This window comes from Geospiza fortis, unplaced genomic scaffold (assembly GCF_000277835.1).
Source record: "Geospiza fortis unplaced genomic scaffold, GeoFor_1.0 scaffold130, whole genome shotgun sequence".
Lineage (NCBI taxonomy): Eukaryota > Metazoa > Chordata > Aves > Passeriformes > Thraupidae > Geospiza > Geospiza fortis.
In genome coordinates, this window is record NW_005054300.1 from 11,451,494 (window position 1) to 11,472,272 (window position 20,779).

Sequence of the window (20,779 nt, forward strand, 5' to 3'; positions counted from 1 at the left end):
GTACCATAAAAACAAAATTTAAGAGAAAAGAGAGCCTCTACATAAGCTGCAACCCTCTTTACCCTTCCACTTACATCAAGTTCTTACCTGCTTTATATAACCCAAGGCCGTAAGACTAAGGACTTTACCTCAAAAATACTCCTATAACCTATCAGTTCTTACTCCCTCTGAGGTGAAAAATTTTGCTCATTTTTTTAAAACGCTACACAACTTCAGCACACTACTTCTGTTTAAGCCTTCCTAGCATTTTTACCATTCAAAATATCTGCAGCTCTGAAAGATCCCCTGTGGCTCTATGATCCTCTCAAATAGCATTACTGTTGTGGGGAGAAGTGATCATGCAGGGAGTTGGAACCTTTGTTTACAAATTATATTCATGTACCTGGAGTTCAGGCTGATTTTGATTTTCAGTGACTTTGGCCTCATTTGAAGGTCCTGCATTAAGTCCCAAAGAAGTGACTTGGTCCAAATCTGTCAGGTCTTCCTTGGATGTTGTCTGTGAAGACAACTCCAACCCACTGTCTGTGACAGGGCTGACTGCAGATGAAACATTTTCTGAGCTCCCAGAGGAGCTGGGAGAAGGACCATCTATGAAAGCAACTCCGCTTGCTGATGAGAAACGGAAGAAAAATGATTAGTATTGCTCTGTCCCTCAACCACAAATTCATACATTCAACACAGCAACAACAAATTCTCTCATTGCTACTTCACACTACAAATAATCTCAGCACACTAATGTGAGAACATAGATAAACTAAGGTCTCTCTTGCTAGGTATTAATGAATTAGATAGATGAACATTGGAGATACTAGCAGTTCTCCAAATGTAACACAATAGTTGGAGTCTCACTGACTCAGCAAATTAGCTAACTTAGATAAAGGGTGCAGAGCATTTACATAAGAAGGAATCTGAAAAGTCTAAAAGGTGTACTTTACTCTTTAATACAATGACACAACCACTTTAAATACTTGCATCAAGAATCAATCATTCCTTCAGAGCAAGAATTTTGACTTGATTCTAAAGCAAGACCATTATCTTTAATTCTTCCTAAACAAATGAAGTTGCATTATGATTCAAATGGATCTGAAATACGAGCAGTGAAGAATTTCCACCAAATTCTGTCTCTAAATATGAGACAGTGCTCCAAGAATCTAAGTGTTCTCTATGGAATCACAGAATCAATTAGGTTAGAAAAGACCTCTGAGATCATCGAGTCCAACCTATGACCCACCACCACCACCATGTCAGCTAAACTATGGCACTGAGTGCCACATCCAGTCTTTCCTTAAACACCTCTAGGTGACTCCATCACCTCCCTGGGCAATCCATTTCAATGTTTAATCACCCCTTCTGTGAAGAAATTCTTCCTAATGTCCAAGCTAAGCCTCCCCTGAAGCAGCTTAGGACTATACCCCCTTGTGCTGTCACTAGTTGCCCTTGGTTCTCCTCTTGTCACGGTCCCTGTTCTCAGTCTCTTCTATCTGCTGCATCCTTCAACTCCTCTGCACCACATGGCTGTCCTTAACCTCAGCCACTTTTCCAGGTGTCCATTCTCTTTTTTCCCAACTACCCCTATGAGGCATGCTGAAGGCACAGAAATGCTGTTAAGTTATGTGCAGGGCCATGCCTTTCTCATCAATATGTATTCCATTTCCTGAAAACTTTCCCCTGGACCTGAAAAGCTATGATATGTTTTATTGCTACAGTAACTGAGAACTAATATGAAAAGAATTAATGCAAAATAATATGTTAGGAGAAAATAAATATAGATAGATTCAAAAAAGCTCTAGCATGGATGCTGTCTGGTCTCTTGGAAAAGACTCAACTTACCTGTAGTATTAGTAGCATTGCCTGCTGATGGCTCTGTCCCAGGAGAGACCTTAGTTACATGTCGAGGAGGCCTAGGTGATCTCTTCTGCTTTTTCCATTTTGATGATTCACTCATTCCTCCAGCTCTCATTTTCAACTGAAAACCAATAATCATTAATATCAGTGCTGCAAAACCACATAGTATAATGGATTACACAAGCCAACTCAGAAAGACTACCTCAAAAACTTTAAAGTCAGGCAGTAGCACTTAAATATATCACACAAATTAATCAGCACCTCAAAATCATGCAAACTACTACCCCTTGACTCCCCACATATTAGCCAACACTCCACACCTAAAGCAAGGGACAATTAACTCGGTGATTCTGCCATAATATATACTTAACAGTTCAATTATCACAACACTCCTTATTCCCTATCAATACCTCCCAACTTTAAATTAGGAGAAAGAATTCTCTTAGACCTACACATCTCAAATCTCTCTGCTTTTACCAAAGCTCCTAGACTTCCAAATGGCATCAATTAAAGTATCTAAGTAAGCATTAGTTAAGTTTGACATGAAGTTAAAATGTCACCATCTATATATCGAGCTGGAAATGCAGCATGAGCATGCTGCAGCTCTGCCACTGACCTCTTGTCTCAATTCACTCTTCATCTTTGCAGCAATGCCATGCTCACTATTAACAAGTATTTCTAACACTTCACTTGCTACTGGTGCAAGCTACATTGCAAATATCACCTCAGGAATTTCGAAACAAACCTCATTCTCCTTTCACCTGCCTTCTGTCATTACTTCTCTTCTAAACCTAACCTTAACTCTTGATATCTCTGTTGACTAAGATGCTTTTTCTAGTTTGTGTACAGAACTTTGATTGGGAAAAGAAGAACAAAACCAGGAGCAGGGCAGACTGTGTGGCACTTACTGCACAGCTCTGCTATTTCAGGCATGCAAAAATGCTCTAGAACTCCAGAAAACCAGTATGATATTTAGTCACATAGCCAATGGCCCTGGCCAGCATGAAAACTCGTTCCTTACAACATAAGTTCCTCCAAGTGCAGGATTGCATGTACTCTTGCATTTGGTAGCTGCAGGCAGCTTTTCTGATGCTGCCACCTCCTCAGTCTGAGTGCAAATTAAGCACTGAACCAGTATCTTGCAGGTTGTGGAAACCTTTCCACAAGTTTCAGTACCAGGCCCTATTCAGTATTCTTCTTTGTAAATTTATCACAGTTAAATTTTATTTTGGGCTAAAATATTCCTTATTTCTTATATCTCTAGCATCAGATTTAGCATATGTATAAGGCAGCTATATTCTTTAGTCTCTTCCTTTTTCTGCAACTTACCTCCCACCAGCTACTACTACTCTTAAATGCCAATAGATCTTCTAGGTTCCACTACTGTTTTTCCTTCTCTTTCCATCTTCCAGGTAGAATTCTAACTCCCTGTATATGGCCTCAGCCTGTATTTCTTCCCATTTAAAAAAAGAAGCTTGTAAATGTTATATCCCACTGCAGTAAAGCATTTGTGTAACTTTTCTTCACACCACAAGTTTTATTTGCTTGATGACTAATCCCCAGGTTGTAGCTATGCTACAGTTTCCTTGAGTGTGCTGATTAATAGGCTCAGAATTACTTTGCTCCTTGTTATTTCTTTCAAATATTGCAGCAAGAATCTTCTAAATCACAGCTTCTGGCAAATACTTACATGACAAGCACACAGGTAAAACCAAATTTTCCAGATCTCAAAATGTTTTACAATGCTTATGGATCACAAACCTTTCATGTCAAAATTATCAGCTTTCTCACCCTTCCCATTTATTCCTGTTTCATAGGGCTATATAAAATATGTGTTATTTTTGATTCTTGGCAATTTCTAAAACCTGAGCCTTAAATACTACCAATAGCTGCATTTCTTAAAGGCTTAAGCTGCAAATTACACCATATAGTTTTACCTACCAGTTATTACAGAAACAGCTGTATTTTTTTTTCTCCTTTTTCAGTAACTTATACAGTAAGATCTGAAGACGAGTGGTTCATTGTACCAAGCTACTTTCATTAGGAAGGAAATCTGGAAGCATTATTGGTGTTAAACCAAAAAAAGTCCGTTTCACACAAAACAGACATTGCTTCTACTAAATCTAGTTATCATTATTTGCCAGGTTAAAAGTTACTTGCAGCAGGATGCAAAATTGAATCAGCAAAACGGAGCTGAGATACTGATACAGGCTAAGCATGTATCACTCCTGAGAAACACCTAACATTTGAAACGTCCTATCAGTCAATGCAACCTAACAACTTAATCACTGTTTCTAATCTCCCCTTTGATACAACACCAAATGCCACCTCAATTCAACACTAGCCCTTTCAAAAAAAGCATTTTTTCTCAGACACAAAATCTACCCTCTGTGATTATCCTGTGTTTCATTTTAACTTCCAAGGTTGCATCTCGAGGGCCATAAGATACAGACCCATCTGTAATCATTTCAATGAACCTGTGCCTTCCTTCAGAGACTGATTCACAACAGCTTCATATGGATGGGGAACAGTGTGGTCAGGCAAGCAAGAAGACTTACTTGATTTTTAAAGATTCCAAAACATTTAATCAGACTATAAATCATTTAGACCAGAATCTAAGTTTATTTGACCTTTTTAGGTGGGTTGTTTAGGTTTTTTTTGTGGTATTTTTGGGGATTTTGGTTGGTGTGGTTTTTTGTGGGTTTCATTTTTTGTGGTTTTTGGTTTGGTTTTTTAGGTTTTTTTTGGGGGGTGGGAGGAAGTTCTTTTGTTTGGTTTCTTTTGCAGGGAGTGGAGGGATGAGTGGGGTGAGATGAGATTACCCAGGAGGTCTTTTTCCTCTCATACCATCCAATCTCCACATTCTACAAAAACAGGTATCCTTTTATTAGAATTACCTAGTAGGACTACATAGGACTATTTCCCATACAATTTTGCCCTCCTTCCTTTTTATTTTACTATCTCCTTTCACTTCAATGCAGCAAACTATTGCACAGCTTTAAAAATTTGCAGAAGCAACAGAAAAGCTTAATAAAAACATTTCACCAGCATCAGGAGGCCAAATGCTGTTTTAGCAAACAAACACTGAGCTTGGGAATTCTAAAACAATACATATATCAAAGGACAGCAAAGTAACATCATTCCTTCTGGATTTTCTTTGAATTAAAAGGTAACAGTCTCACATCTCTTTGCTTTTAATGTTAGTATAAAAAATGTAAAAAACACATGTACACTTTGCCTTTAACTAAAGGAACTATTTCTAAATCTTGTTTTTACCTTCAATTCCAAGACATGTCCCAGTTTCTCTAGAAAGCTTCATGGTATGTTAACACACTGATATTTTAAACCTAATGTTGCCTTTTTGATTAAATGCAGCAGTTAAATGGCATTTAATAGACCATTAATATATCCTTAATCTTACACATTATCTAAAACTCTCATTCCCTCTTCCATGCTCAGCGATATTAGAGTTACATTAGTTTTCTAATTATCAACATCCTTGAGACTACATTAAGCTTGTACTTTTGACAGTGAAAACCATTTGGTGTTGGTATTTAAAAAATATTCTTTAGAAATGAGAGAGGGAGCTCAAAGGTACTGTTCATTCATCTTGAAATTCTGTACAGATTCGATTACATTTTTCTGAGTTACCTTTGCATAAAGAAATGTCCACAAAATTACAGAAGAAAAAAATTACAAGACTCCAACTGCTTCCTTTGATAGATGAGGTTTTACAAATAAAACCCTAGCTAAGGTCTAGGAAGGTGAAGAAAAATATAACACTATAGGATTTTTTTAAAAGGTCCATGAGATCTCATTTTTCTACAAGCCACCTTACCTGTACTCGTTTGTTTTTCCATAAGATACTGTAAGCCTCAAGAGAAAAGGGCAGGGGCCAATGATTAGTAATTAAAGTGATTACACTAAAACATGAGCTCATTCTAATGCAGCATGGAACTGGTCAGCACACCAAGTAGCGTTCAAGACACAGAAGCATGCATAGAGAACGCAGTCCACGGTCCGAGTCCTGGGGACACCAAGGCAATCCAGTCATCTCATTTCCATACCTGCCTGTACTGCAACAACTAATGAAGGTTATTTGGTGAATGCATTTATGCATCTTAGGCAACTATGAACAAAAGCCACCTCAAAAATCTGTGAAGATTCAGATTTATGTTCCTCCTCACTCCCACAGCAGAACCCAATGTCTACCTAGAATGCTTTCTATTGCAAAGGCAAATATTTCTTAGTCTTTTTTTTCTGTGCAACTCTGCATAAATCTGCAAGTCTTGAGCCTTTCAAACTATCCTCTTCATATAACTATTTTGTCTTAGACACAGGACAAGAGTGGCATTTCTAAATGTTCTGTTCAGCTCTGTCTGGACTAAGTAACATTAATAGCAAACAAAAAATAAAGCTACATTAAGTTTATGAACCAACATGGAAAACTGAGAACTGTCCTAACTTAGTTTTTCAGGGTGACTATGATTGATCCAAAACAAATAATCTGCATGCCTACAGTATTTCTTTGGAAGTATTTTCTAGGGGAATTAGCAGGGACTAACACGTTTTGTAAATCAGTTTGCCCCACTGATCCCCCATTAGCATATAATCTGCTGGGACACATACTTTCAGTAGAAACATGAACAAAAGATGTTGAAAATACACAGCAATCTCCTTCAAAAAAACTTCAGAAAGCATTGAACTCTGTGGCCCTGTACCAAGTAACAAAGCTCAGGGATTCAGACTTTGACTAAAAAAATTTTAAGGCATGCTGGGTCAAAAGACTCCTCAGGTATATGGATGAGCTAGGTCTATAATTAAAATCAACAGGCAAGACACACAACACTTCAGAGACAAATCTACACTTTTTATGTTTCCTTTTTTTGGGTTTTCACTGTCAAATCTTACTCAGGCCTTCCCACTCCCTTCCTCCAGAGGATGCTGTCATGGTGTCTGAGGTGGCACTCACCAAGACAGTGAAGGCTGCAGTAAAACAAGGGTCTCTGCCTCCCAAGCCTGCCCCATGTGCTGCCACAACACTGCAAAGCAACCACGGCATGCACTGTCCCCAAAAGCCATGCTGTGTCAAATGAGTGGAGGGAGATTTGCTGCACACAACGTAACTATCTCTCAGGTGGTGTTTACAAGAGAAGGAAGAGAGGAGTAAGGTGAGAAGGGAGAAGGGAGAGAGCAGCCTTCAGGTTCTTAAAGATCAATACCCTCTCTAACTGGTTCAGGGCTTTGGGCTGTTCCCCACTACTTAGCTCCAGTTTGTTGAGGAGACCTGAAGAAATCTGTGAAAGATAGGCAAATGCATGGTTTAAACAAAGCAAAATAAACCCAAAGAGAAGAATAACCTGGCAGAGTGCAAGGCTGCAGGGCACACTCCTGGCATGCACAGCAAAGAGACAGTACAGGGTAACTGCACAGAGCAGACACAAGACAGAGCATCACTTAACCGAGCTGAGAGCAGCCATCACTTGGGAAAGGCAGCCTTCCTCAATTCAGTCACCTTCCCTTCACACCTGTACACAGATCAACAAAGCCTGGCTCCTGCAGGACATGAGACTGATCTCTTTTAGCTTTTCTGTATACAAGCCTACCATCACCACAAATCCTGTGACTTCTCCACAGCAAGGGGAACAAGCAGTCATTGGTTTACCATACAAGAAGTAAAGCCCTAAGCCTTACTAGGCTTCAAACTCCTACAACCAAGCATTCAGTCTCTCAAAACACTTCTATAATGGCTCTGAAATGTATGCTTACCCTATGCTGTCCCTTTTCTCAACTTAGTGAAATACAGAGTAGAAGCTAAAAGCTGTATATTCAGTGTTAAGTTGAAAGGTGCTTATTTCTTCTCTAGCACTTTTCCCCATCCTGTTGCTCTCAACAGCAGAATCAAACAACCTTTATTGACATTCTTCATATGGAATATAAAGAATATAGAAGTATATATGCAGTCCCTCAATAGGACCTCTCTTCAATAAGAAATTACTATATTAATAATCATATAAGGTCACATAATGTTATTTGAAATACAGATTCCAGCTACTAAAAACCTCACTGTATTTATCAAGATGGTGGTGTTGAACAAATCCAGAACTTCTACCCTCAGAAAACTGTACATTTAGGGAAAGGGAGATAAAGAAAAGTCTACTTTGATTTGGCTGCTAATAGAGATGGCATTGATCATGTGAACTAAGGTGCTCACCACAGAATGTTGTCCCTTCTATAAGTCACCAAAGTTTTTTCTACAAAAGCCAATTTCATGCTTTCATGCTGTTTCACCAGCCTCAAAAAGTTTCCCTTCCACACAGGAGGAACTAGACAAAAATATATCCCAAGAGCTCAGTATTAAACCTGTAGTGAATGAATAATGATTAAAAGAAGCTGGAGAGAGAGCAGAAGACAGCAGATAACCAGACAATGACACCATCAGGTCCCAGAACTTGCTGGGGTTTTCTAGCCCACAGCACTGATGGCTGTTCCCAGAATCCAGACCGTCTCACTTAGGCAGCAGTATCATTAAAAAGACTTGGCACTGGGCTATCTAGACTTAATCCCACAGAATTAATGAACCTATGTCCATTTATGCGGTTAAACATGCTCTTTCAGTGAACTGGGACTTGTGGAAACGAAGAAATACAAGTGTGAAAACAAACAAAATAGAAATGAGCGCAAGCCAAAGACAGGAGCAGAACAGTCAACACAGTGCTGGGTCTTACCTTCTTCATGTTCGTTCCCATGTAGCTTTTAGGCTCTTCTTTAAACTGAGGCAACCTGAAATACAAAGAGCAAGCCAAAACACATAAGCTTATATGGATTAACAAGAGGGGAAAGAACCAGGCTGGTCTTTCCAGTTATGCTGCAGATACTAACTCCCACAGGTTTACCACAAGTATATGAGCCTCTTTGTGAAGAAAATCAAATTAGGTTTTCTTCACAAAGAGAGACTCTACTAATTTCTTTTCCTGCCAAAATCTATCAAGGGAAAGAACCCACACAAGTATAGATAAGAGGTGCTTTGCACACTAATACTGCTAATGGCTGTTTTTCTATATTGATTTTCCCGCCATGTAAAGACCATTTATTTTCCTTCAGTGTATGTTTTCAGCAGTGGACTATTTAGATTTGTTCAAAACAGGTTTCTCTGATGCTGCTACAAACAGCTGCTGAATCAGTGTCATCCACACCAGGACTCTTGCAGTGTACGTGTTATTTATTACTAGTCATGGCAATTTTTCTCTTTGAATTTGTAGAAACCCCAGCAGTTATCCTGTGTTCAGCATCGTATAAACACAACTGTGGAGGGCAGCAGATGTACATCAAGCTTATCTTTGGAGATAAGCAGTTCTCATCTCAGAATGAGGTAGGCTGCTGTCACCTGTGCTACCAAACGACAGCACGTACAGCTCTACAATTCCACACACCCTGCTCTCTCTTCTTTACTGTTTCTTTACCACAGTTCTGTCTTTACTTCATGAGGATATAAAAACCTTAGAGCACAGCTTTGGCTGTTTCGTTTTTGGGAACCCAAGATGGCCAAATCATCCCTGCAGTTGCTGCTTTTGCCTTGCACCTCTTCCCAATGACCCCAGGCACAGATGGTGATGGTGTCTCCGAGCCTTATCAAGAAGGACAGAGGAGATGATTACAGAGTAAGTAATGAAAAAGCACCAAGTAAAATTCACACATGCATTTGGAGAAAAAGTAATGTGGTTTCTCCTCTTTGAGGAGACTGATTCTTCCTTTGCCCAACATTCATCTAATGCACGATGCAGGACACATAGAGGAGAAGAAAACTGAGATCTCATTGGAACTGTGTGACAATGGGAAAAAAACATATGATGCAACTGTGCTTCATAAGCTGTCAGTTTCACCAAAATATTTTTCTACTAGAAGTATATATGTACCTGTAAAAATTTCCTTTTTACAATACCTAGGGAAAGTCTATGATTATTTCACTATTTGGAGAAACAGTTTTGAACTTAATTAACTTACTTGAGTTTTAAAGAAGTCATCTTAATTACCTGAAGGGTGCTGAAAAGGGCAGAATATTTGTCCAAGACACACGATTTCAAGAATTTTAAATGTTCTTTGATGTGTGAGGTCAAAGCTCTCAGCTAGAAATCAGTGTGTGGGTATTCAACACCATTTCTGTTCTCTCTGCTAAAGAGAGCTATATTTTTACAGAGCAGCTTTTTTTCAGTGAAGTTTGTATTCTCTGTCCTGAAACTGGTTCTCTATCCTAAAGCTCTTCATTACTTGGCTGTCCATCTCTCCTCAAAGGACACCCTAAACCAGGCAACCTTCCCTACCTCTGTCTCCCTGCAGTTTGACAGGGTCAGCCCTAGAGAAAAGTGCCAAATCCTTCATCCCCTTCCACCTCTAAATAATGACCATTTTGGATGATTTTTCTGAGGGCCCTTAAGTGGAAGCGCGGAATTTTTCTGTCCTTAGAGGGCCATCTCGGCAATGCTGAGGCAAACACAAGCAGGTTTACCTTGTGAAGAGCAGCTGCACCATGTCGACCAGAGTGTGCTCTGCAGATTTTCTCAATAACTCTGCGAAGACAAAAACAAATAACACAGGTGTCATTACTCAGTGTGATATTATCAAGAGGCTTCTTCAAGCAGACTCCCCTCCGAGTCTTGTTTACAGAGATTACGGCAAATTTATTAAAACCAGCTCCAGCCCCGCGTTACTGCAAACGGTCACGGCATCACACGGTGGCGCTACACAGCTGGGGAACAGAGCAGTCCAAAGTACAGCAAACGCCCAACAAATGCTCCATGAAGTTGTAGAAAGACACAATAATATAAAGCTCAGCAGCTTTCCATGGATGCATGCTCTACAACAGAACTGGTTAATGCTGAGGAAACCTGATCAGTTTCTTGACGGCAGAAGGATGAACAAACCTACCACTGAGCCTCATTTCGAAGCATATGCGGAAACAGGACTGCATGATCTCACACACCGACTCATTGGTGAGGTGGGCTCCCACTGGGGTGAGCAGCAACGTCCTCAACACCTGCGAAGAACAGCACCCACATGTACCACTCTGCAATGATACTTGCATGCATTCCCAAGAGCAGGTTGGTTTCCTCAAGAAAGACCGCCATGAGCAGAAAACCTAAGGAGGCTTCTCCTGGAGTCATTTCAAACTGAATACTGCGCTCAAGAAGCCAATTAGCAGACAAGAATGATCTTCTGACCCACTTCTAAAAGGGGTCCGATACACTGCATGCTACCCAATATTTAAATTCAGGAACTAGATATCTGCTCAGAAGTACACACACCAAAGAGGTATACAGTCCATAGTTTTGACTCTACAAAAAACTTTTCTCAAAAATAAGTCTGAGAGCTCCATATTCTTAATTAACTCCCCCAACACAGACCATGCAGAAGGTAGGATTACCAACACTACCACATTATCAAGTCCATAATTTTAAAATAATTTAATTTAAGCTTATAACTATTTTCATTTGGAAAAGCTTTTACCACAGGTATATGAGCCATTTGTTTAAAAATAAAGTCTGTCACTAAGCTCCTGCAGAGTCAAAACATTGCTTCCTCCTCTTCATCTCTATGTAACAGGATATGTTCCACAACAGGCAGCAACCATTATGGTAATTACCATTTCTCTCCTCTTACCTGTAGGATTTTCATCAAGACAACCTCATCGCTCGCATGATCTGTGCCCACAAATCGAGCATGAGTGACAGCATCTGCCATGTTCTCCATCCCCTCTGCTGTGCCCTCATGGCTGGGATCTGAGTAACAGAATAAAAGACGTGTCACAGAACAGCCATCTTACAAGTCTACCACCTGTGTGAGGAGACATCTACATGGAGATATTGTGTGACCCTCAGCATCCTCAATTTATGTGACTTGCACTGAGTTGACCTGACAAGAACATAACTCACCTCCCACTAATAGAAAGGCTTTATAACTGGGAGCTTTCAGAAAGATGTATCAAGAATCTACTTACATTTGCAAAAAAAAAAAAAAAACAAAAAAAAAAACCAAAACAACAAAAACCCCAAAAAACAAAAAACAAAAAAACAAGAAAAAAACTTAACAAAGAAAATAATTACAATTCCGTTGTTACCGGTTCTCTATGTTTTAGAAGTTAACTTCTAAGACTGTGTCCTGTTCCCTACAATACAGCACAATCAGCTATTAAATGCATTCAGGTTCTCCTTGGGAATAAAGAAAAAACAGCTCTTAAACATAGGGGACCTAAAATTTACTCTCATGAGAAGAAAATGCCAAACAGGTTCCACTAAATCGAGAAGGGAAAATTGTCTCTTGTTCTCATCCCTCTCAAGGAATGAGAGCTGGGAAGGAACAGACCAGCAGCTTTCCCCAGAGAAAACAGCAGACAGACACAATCACAGTTTAGATATCAGAGTTGCAGGCCTCCCACTCCAATCATTCATCAAGGCTCCTTCTCTCCATTTCAGTATTTTGCAGCTACAAACAATGGTGCAGTTGAGGGAATGTTTAGGATGAGATTGTTGCCAGTAACTGAATCTCATGCTACATTACAGTGGCTTCAGAAAAGCTGCCTCTGGCTTTGATTTCATTCTCACTTAGACAGTATGGCACTGGGCAAGAATCTTGATACCCTTCTACCTAAACAGTCATTAGGAAAGAAAGAAGACAACCTAAACATTGCTTAATATCTCATTAATTGGCAATGAGGCCTCTTGAACTCCAGCAACAATGATGCTGACAGAGCAACCAAGCAAGACCTTGTAAGCTTTGCAGAGAAGCTCTGCAGATTCTCTCTTGGACTCCAGTAACGTTCACATCTAGGAAGGGCTATAAGCCCTTGGTGTTAAAGAAAGCTGCCCTTACTGCGGTCCAGAGACAGCAGCCCTCCACCACATTCCTATCCTGAGTGGCTCCAGGGAAAGAAATTTCTCATAGTTGCATAAAACTGAAATGGCACCAGTGTACTTTAGAATCACATAAATCAGCACAGGAGCAGATCTTTGCCACTGCCATCTCTTAGGCATCCCTTTTAAGAACAGAGCTGGCTTACTTTTGACATTGTTCACACACACACAGAAGTCTTGCACAGTTTAGAGCGAGTTCCTCTCCTGGTTTGCCAAACAAACTTCACTGAGCTTTTAAGAAGGCTGTTCTAAGACCAATTGGTCACTTTTCACTCAGTTTAGCAGCAGCACACAACAGGATAAAAAACTGGAAGCATTAGGTAAGAGGTCTGGCTGTCAAAAGCAGTGCTCTGCATACCTTCAATAATGGCTTATAATCCAGTGAGAAGCTACTACTCTTCTACCAGAGGCAATAAAATCAGTCATAGGTTGGTGAATCATGCACTCTTATTCATGGAGGTAATAGCATAAATCACCAAAGGCGATGTAGGCTCATTTTGAATTGTCTTAATTAAATTAGGCCAAGGCCAGTGGTGTTACAATGCCAGCACCTACATGAGCATTACTGTTAACCAACCTCAACAACCACAGTGGAAAGTAGCCCAGTGGGAATCAAGACAAAAAAGCAACTTATTGCAGAAAAGTCTCCCACAGGCAGCACACAGATATTCACTTCATTGTCACCTTTTCCAGGAGATGTGAGTTACTCTCGTCTTAGGGATCTATTTAATCATAATTATGGATAAACAGTCTGTGTGAAAAGGAAATGCAAGCAAGTTGTGCACATGCTTCTTTAACAGATCTGTGAGTACTGCTTCGCTGTTCTAGCCCCTACCTTCCACACCTCTCTCCCAACACACATCACGCCTGACTACTTCAGTTCTGGCTCCCTGGAACAGCACTACAAATTCAGGTCAATTTATAAAGCCTCTGGAGTTCAATTAAAAGCACAGATACTTCTACTTTGCAGAAACAAGATACAGACAAAAATCTTGGCTCCCTTGTGAGAAAACAGTACAGAAAGATGTATCGATGCCTGCTCAGAATCACTAACAAGAAGTTTGAGTGAGCACAATAACAGTTTGAAAATTGCCATCTACAATGCAAAGATGTAGACACCCCATCTAGATACATACATTTCATACCAGGTGCAGTCTTACAACAGGTGGGCAAAAGAACAAAGAGAAATCAGAAAATCCAGGTTCTGAACCAGAGGGAATTCAGGAAAGCCAGAAGCCTGCTCAGTAACGCCTTTAATGGAACTAAAATAGATCACCAAGGAGACAGAAAAAGTGGAGGGGAGAACAAGCCTAAAACTCCTTAAACACCAAGTCCTCTCACTGGAAGCTGAGCAACAGCTACTTCCTTACAGATATGTAGTTTCCAGGAACATCAGGGAAAACTAACTTTAGAAATGGAGTAAAAAGTTGCTGTGTACAATAAAAAGAGCACATACTTTTTCTGAGGGAAATACAGAAAAATCTAATTCTGAAATTTAGCCACTAGTCTTCCTATAGCTAAGGTTTAAGCTCATCCAGCAGGCTGACAGCTCACTAGCTACTGCAAAACTGCTGAGGAAGGAAATAACTAATCTGAGGGATAAAAATCAACAGGAGTTTAGTATTACCAAACAGTTTTCTAGTACTTTAAAAGTTATTGTGTAATTTATCAACTAAAACTCTTGTAGAAGAAGTACTTAGAGCAGAAGATAATAACTGTATACTAACTATTCCTGCTAAAACACACACATGGTGAATATCAAGTAATTTTATCTAACTGAGCTGTCATTGCACACTATACCATTAGTGAATTTGCAATTCAAAGTACCAGAGATCAGAAGTCTTAAACTCTACTCGGGAATTATTCTTTTCTAACTGGTTTTAAAACATACCCCTCAGAAATACTGGCCTAAAAAGGAGACAGATAACCACCTGACACGTGACAGAATAAAAAACCAATAAGACTGCACAAGGATTAGCAATGAAATGCTTTGAAAATGGGAAAAGAAAACCATTTTAAACAAAGATATTTATCAGAGGAGTTTGGCCCTTTCACTGCAACCTGGTTTTCAACCCAGTGTGAACAGCAAAAACCAACCATTCACAGAACAGACAAGGCCAATGTCACTTTTTTAAAAAGTGCTGGCTCCACCTGTCATTATGCAGCCCCAAAACATGCTATAATATCTGCCACACTGCAATTTGCCTACCATGGTTATGCCAGCTTTCTTCTCTCTTGCTCTGTATAGTTTGAAACAGATTTGTACATTAAGAACAGTTTTAAGCATTTCCTATGTTTAGGCAAGCAGTCTTTAGACTACTTTTAGTCTCGTATTACAAAAAGAAATTATAATACCAAAAAGCTTTCATTAAACAACACAACCTAGCCAGATGTTCAGCCAGCACCACTAATCCCAGCCTAACTGGTATCTGAAGCAGCACAAAGGACAAGGCTGCTCTGAATGTCACCTGAAGCAACAACGAAGGTTTTGGATTACAGGTTCTGCCCCAGAAAAAAAGCCAGGCAGAGAGTCTTCCACAGCCTACTACAAAGACACACAATCACCAACAGTTACAGGGATGCACTCTTGTTGGAGTGACCCAATTGATATTCTAAACAACAGGTAGCTAGATAAAGGCTATAAATTCTAAACTCCATTTTTTCCTGTTTCTGCCTCAAATCAAGCATTTGTAGTCAGTTCCCTGTACAGACATTTGCCTGGACATGTGATACAAACCATAAAAGCCCAGAAGAAGAGTCCACCCCTCACTGCAATGCTGAAAGTCATATATTTTGCCTTATTGCTTAATTCTTCAGGGGGGCATGTTTTACAGGCTTATTTTTAAAAATTTCTTTATTGTCCTAAAAACTTCTGTCATTATTGCATCATTCTAGTTATATTATTGTACTTAATTATATCAAACACTACCCACTAACTGAAGTCTTCATACACTAGATTTTCATCCAACACTTCAATCTTTTTTCCTGCAAGTCTCTATTTTTGCTCATTTTAGTTTTGAGTCTCTCCTGCAAAAGTGATTTGCACGGACCTAAAGCCCCTTTCTTTCTCTAACTGCCTTCAGGCTATCTCTAAAGAATTAAATATTTAAAACAACCAAAAATTCAAAGTGTTCCCTTACAATGCAAAGGAGAAAAAGAATTGAGAGATCTGAACTCAGGGGGAAGGAAGACTGATAAAATTATTTTCTTTAAGTGAGACCATGTATAAACAAACACAGATAACAGGTTTTGTAATTCACACAGGTACGATCACAAAGTGATCTCACTAACAGAACTTACAGAGAAAAATCGAGTACCACTAACAACAGGGGGACACACTGATGGCAGACAGAAAGCCAGCTAATGAGTTACAAGCCAGCTGAGCCACGGGAACTGACCACATGCACATTATTAGTCTTTCACAGATACAAAGAAAAATGTGCAAATTTGGAAGTTTGATCAGGAGCAATACAGTCTCTGCCACGACAATTGTGGAAAGTGAAGAGTACTGGCACATCACTGGACAATGTCTGGGACCGGGCAAAAAATCATCCTCAGTCTAGAGCAGAAATATTAGTCCACAGAACTAAATAAATCTTACTGTGTTTCTACATGTTACAACATTGTAATCCAAGCTGGTATTCTTCCCTCCCTGGCCCTTTTGCTTGGAGGGCATTAAAAAGCAGCTGGTGACCAGCACAGTCCTGCAGCAGGCCCTAAGCACACACAGCAGTCAGGGCAGAGCAGAGGCTTTGGCTCTGTCTCCAGACACAGCTGTAGGACCATGAAAGATCAGCCAGTAAGATATTAAGAAACTGCAGATGCTGATTTCCCCAGTGTTAATGACAATTTTCTTATTTCCCTAATCTCCATATTCAGACTGCAAGCATGTATCCTGGCCAAAGACACAGCTCACAGAGATGCATTTGGCTGGCATTTTGGTAAATCCCACCAAGTCACATAACATACCTATTAGTGCATATGAGAGAAACTTATTCACAGAGGTGAGTGCCAATCCAGTTATGGGGCCCGTAGTGTCTTCAGAACGGATTACTTCCAGAAAAGGCCGAAGAAAGACATTCGGTTCAACTTCAGATAGCTCTGTAAAATAAAAATAATTTTAAAACGACAATTAGACTTGATTCATTAGGATTAATTTTCTCTTTAAGAATATACATTTTTCATCTCAGAGGAAAAAAAGCCTGCTCTAAGTTAGTTTCTGAAGGCTGGGAAGGTCAGGGTTGCTTTTACATATACACGCACACAAACACACAGATAGGTATATGTGTATATTTTAAATGCAATGCTTTGTAAAGCTCACTTTCTTGCAATCTTCAAAACAGCTTTCTGGAGCCTTCTAAAATCTGATTGTAGGAACACTCTGTAAATGCCACAGAGGCCACTGGTGCCTAAATTTATGCTTTAACTCATTGGCAGATGTAGCTGCATTTTCCTATTACACTTGAAACTGTGTGAACCCTTGAACTCTATAGACCCTGTCACACCTTCTGCCACCCCTGTAACATCCTACTACAGATAAAACTCCACACTAATCACATGCAAAGTACAAATGTACAACCAGGTTCACTGGACCTCTTGCAGCTCTTGGCCTGAATACAAATTGCATTTCTGCCACACTAAATGTTTGCTTGGCAAAGACAGGAAAACCTCACAAGATACCCTAACTTAAAAACTCTTCTGTCTTGCTCTCAAAATAATTGTATAAGCCTCTCGACCAACAATTTAAAAGGGCACTCCTCTATTTGCTGTTTTGGCCAGCAAGGACCCCCTCTAAAGCTGCAGTACAAGACGGCACTGAGCTATTGAGCTGGAGAAAAAACAACTAACAAGCTTCTTGAACTTTCCAAGATGATCAAGAGATGCTTTGGGAATGGAAAAGAAATACAGAAGAGAATAACCAGAACTAGGGAAATTGACCAAGAAAAACAAACAAAAAACCAAACCAAAACAAAAACCAAGCCCAACCAAATAAAACAGGAGGAATCAAAATAAGAGAAGCCCTGAGGGGGTTTTAGGAGAAAAAGCATTAAAAACAGGTGAAGGCAACCACAAGACAGCTAGTACATAGGCACAGAGGAATGCATTAAAAGCAACTTGAATAATTTTGAGACCAGAAATATTTAAGTACAACACTTGCCTCAACTTGCTGAAACATACTATTTATTCCCACTAAAGGTTAACAAATCTAATGGCTAATAGTGTCACAGGATCACTGGCATTTATACCCTTAATCAAATAATCAAATATTGAACTTATCTGTCATACGAGCTTCTTTGAGGCAGGGAGAAAAAAAGACTGCAATTCCTGAATCCTTAAGACAAGCTGCTGCTTTTCTATCTACCAACATAATTCAATTATTTTGCTGAGGGCAAAAACCCAAACCCCTTGTTCTGAAATTCCATTTTATCACAGCTCCTATTGAGAAGCCTTAAGCATCAAAGAAAAAAGTCTGCCAGAAACTATGTGAACATAACTGTGTCAAATTATGGCAAGGAAGCAAAGGAGGAAAAACTATAGAGGGGCTTATGTTTTAAAAGTTAAGAGCACAAAGAAGTACAGAAAAGTGTTAACTAAAGCAAAACTGCAATTAAAAAGGGACTTTGGGAATCATTGTGCCATCTCTTATGGTTCAGCCACCAGTTCAGATAAGACCAACACCACTCTCTTGTGAAGGGTTAAAAGCAACATGATGATTCAACCTTTTTGGCTTAAGAACAACTCCCCCAATTTGTCAGACAATATGCTGGTGTAACATTACAATTGTGTCACCTCTCAACAGCACATGGAAATCCAGATGATCATAAGACATACTCACATTAATGCTTATTAAGTGTGCTTTGTAGAGCACTTGACTGGTTACAAGCACTTGGACAGCATTAAATATAGTAAGACTGCTAGGGATCAAAACTCAATTTCTTCTTTCCCAAAATTGATTCTTTCTACAGACCAGACTATAATCCTGTCAATTCCTCCAGCCTCATTCAAATCAGTGAGTCCCAGCATGGAAAAGCTGCACTTGATCAGTAAGAAAAATGGGACTTCAGCAGAGGTACATCACTGCATGACAGAACGAGACAATGAAGACACCCTAGGCAGCAGAGGATGTACAGGGCATCACATTCTCCATTAATACATCTTTTGGGACAACAAATAGATATTTTCTTTATAAGAGTAGGGAGAGTATGAGATTTTTCCTTTCAATTAGAGTTGTAAATCTTAATGTTGTTAAAGATCAGATTCCCTTGCAGTGTAACTGAAATTCACAACTTACATGAAGACCACAAAACAGCTTGTCATAATTAGGATTTAATTTAGGCACATATTGTGGATTAAACAGCAACTCTGGCCACTTTCTCTAATATTCAAGAGATTCCAGAATTTATGGTAAGAAAGAACTTTACATTAATCTCTCTGAAACTGACGGTTTATGCTGCAAAACTGTTTAGACTGGGTAGCTGGTACTGTGGTATTAAAAAAAAAATCAAAAAACATGCCAGACAAGAAGAGAGCATTTTTAGTGCACTAAATTACTACTGTCTGAAAGATCTAAGTGTCCATGAAACACCAATCTCATTACTCACACCTGAGGAGTAATTCAGCTAATCACTACAATGAGCTCTTCTTAACAGAAGCATTTGCAAGCACTGAGGACTTACAAGGGTCACCAGCTCCCTTTTCAACTTAATCTTGGTACTGGTTCTTTGCTCCAATGGGAAGTTTGGGACGCAGAAAAACACTGATAATGAAGCTATTCTTGCTGTATCCTGTCTTGAAACAGATTACTTTCATGGGCTAAAGAAGGTTCAGCATCTGAAAGTGTCACTAAAGCTATGTGGATTTTTAAATCCACTTACATACTAAAGCTACTGGGTTTTTGACACAGTGACAATTTCGCAAACAAGCCAGTAAATCAAATATATAACCTCTTCTTTTAACTCAATCCTGTTGAGGTCAATGAAGTTAGTTCAGAAGCTCTTTCCTCAACAGGTTTTCTTAGCCTTGTACACCAAAGGTGGCAGCGTCCATAACAAACACGCCAGCCCTTTTGCATCAATACCTACAACTGCAAGGTGCACTCCACACTGGCTTTTCCACTACAGCTCAGGTTTGATCCAGAGCACAGAAGAGCAGAAAATGAATAGCATTCTCTTCACAACACTTTGGTAAGGTGGGACTGTAGTCTTTAAAGGGAATTGTTCTGCCCAACAAGTTAAAACTTCACGAAAGAGACACAACAGAAGTCTTGCTATGACCTAACTGTAAAAGCAATCCTGTGCCCTCCTGAAAATGTCCAGGAACCTCAGAAAATGTAGCAAAAATCATTCATTACTTTAATAATTCCTTGTGACAAAACAAAGGCTATATAAGGTACATACTAAATGTTTGAAGTACATACTTGATATTTGTAACAACAGTCCAAAAAAAAGTAGCTCTGAATTTTCGACTCTGGTTCTTGCTCTGCCACATTCAGGTTCAGGCATTACAAGTGAGGCAACTATAACCAGTGAGAGAATTGAGAACTGTCTATATAGACATTTCTCCAAGTATATTTTCTAGTAAGAGACATTTCTCAGTGTTTTAACTAGAAAATACAGAATGGTTCTCTACCTAAGTAACCAGTTTCAGCTCTGGGGGAAAAAACCAACAAACAAAAAACCCATCCGAAAATCCACCAAACCTGCAAACATGACTTCAGCCAAGGGTATTACAAGAGGAAACACTTAATAACTATCCACAAAGAGAACAAAATTTCACAAGAGACTCCTTAAAGCAGCCTTCCTTTGAAATCTACTCAAAGCCAGGAAAAAATTATATTAAAACATTACTTAGACTTAAATGAAGAGCCTGGTCTGCTTTGGGGACCATCTGGAAAGCACTTCCCATTCTTTTCACACAGGTCCTTTCAACAAAATTTCAGAGAAGCAAGTGGAAACCAGCATCAGCACAACACTCAGAAATGCTCAGCTAGCTTAAAGCAGTGCTTGGAAATGGAAAAGAAGGGAAAG

The 20,779-nt window shown here is 39.5% G+C and overlaps 1 protein-coding gene across 2 annotated transcripts in view; it reads right to left on the reverse strand.

Moving 5' to 3' along the window:
- The window catches only part of GBF1 (golgi brefeldin A resistant guanine nucleotide exchange factor 1), a 92,403-nt gene that overhangs the window by 25,243 nt on the left and 46,381 nt on the right, over nucleotides 1-20,779 (reverse strand). For both annotated transcript variants that reach the window (XM_031064108.1, XM_031064102.1), the window contains exons 3-9: nucleotides 16,722-16,853; nucleotides 11,503-11,621; nucleotides 10,771-10,879; nucleotides 10,352-10,412; nucleotides 8,574-8,628; nucleotides 1,831-1,966; nucleotides 383-609 (exon numbers count right to left, since the gene is read on the reverse strand). In XM_031064108.1, the coding sequence (XP_030919968.1) occupies nucleotides 383-609; nucleotides 1,831-1,966; nucleotides 8,574-8,628; nucleotides 10,352-10,412; nucleotides 10,771-10,879; nucleotides 11,503-11,621; nucleotides 16,722-16,853 (839 nt within the window). The remainder of the gene's footprint in view (nucleotides 1-382; nucleotides 610-1,830; nucleotides 1,967-8,573; nucleotides 8,629-10,351; nucleotides 10,413-10,770; nucleotides 10,880-11,502; nucleotides 11,622-16,721; nucleotides 16,854-20,779) is intronic.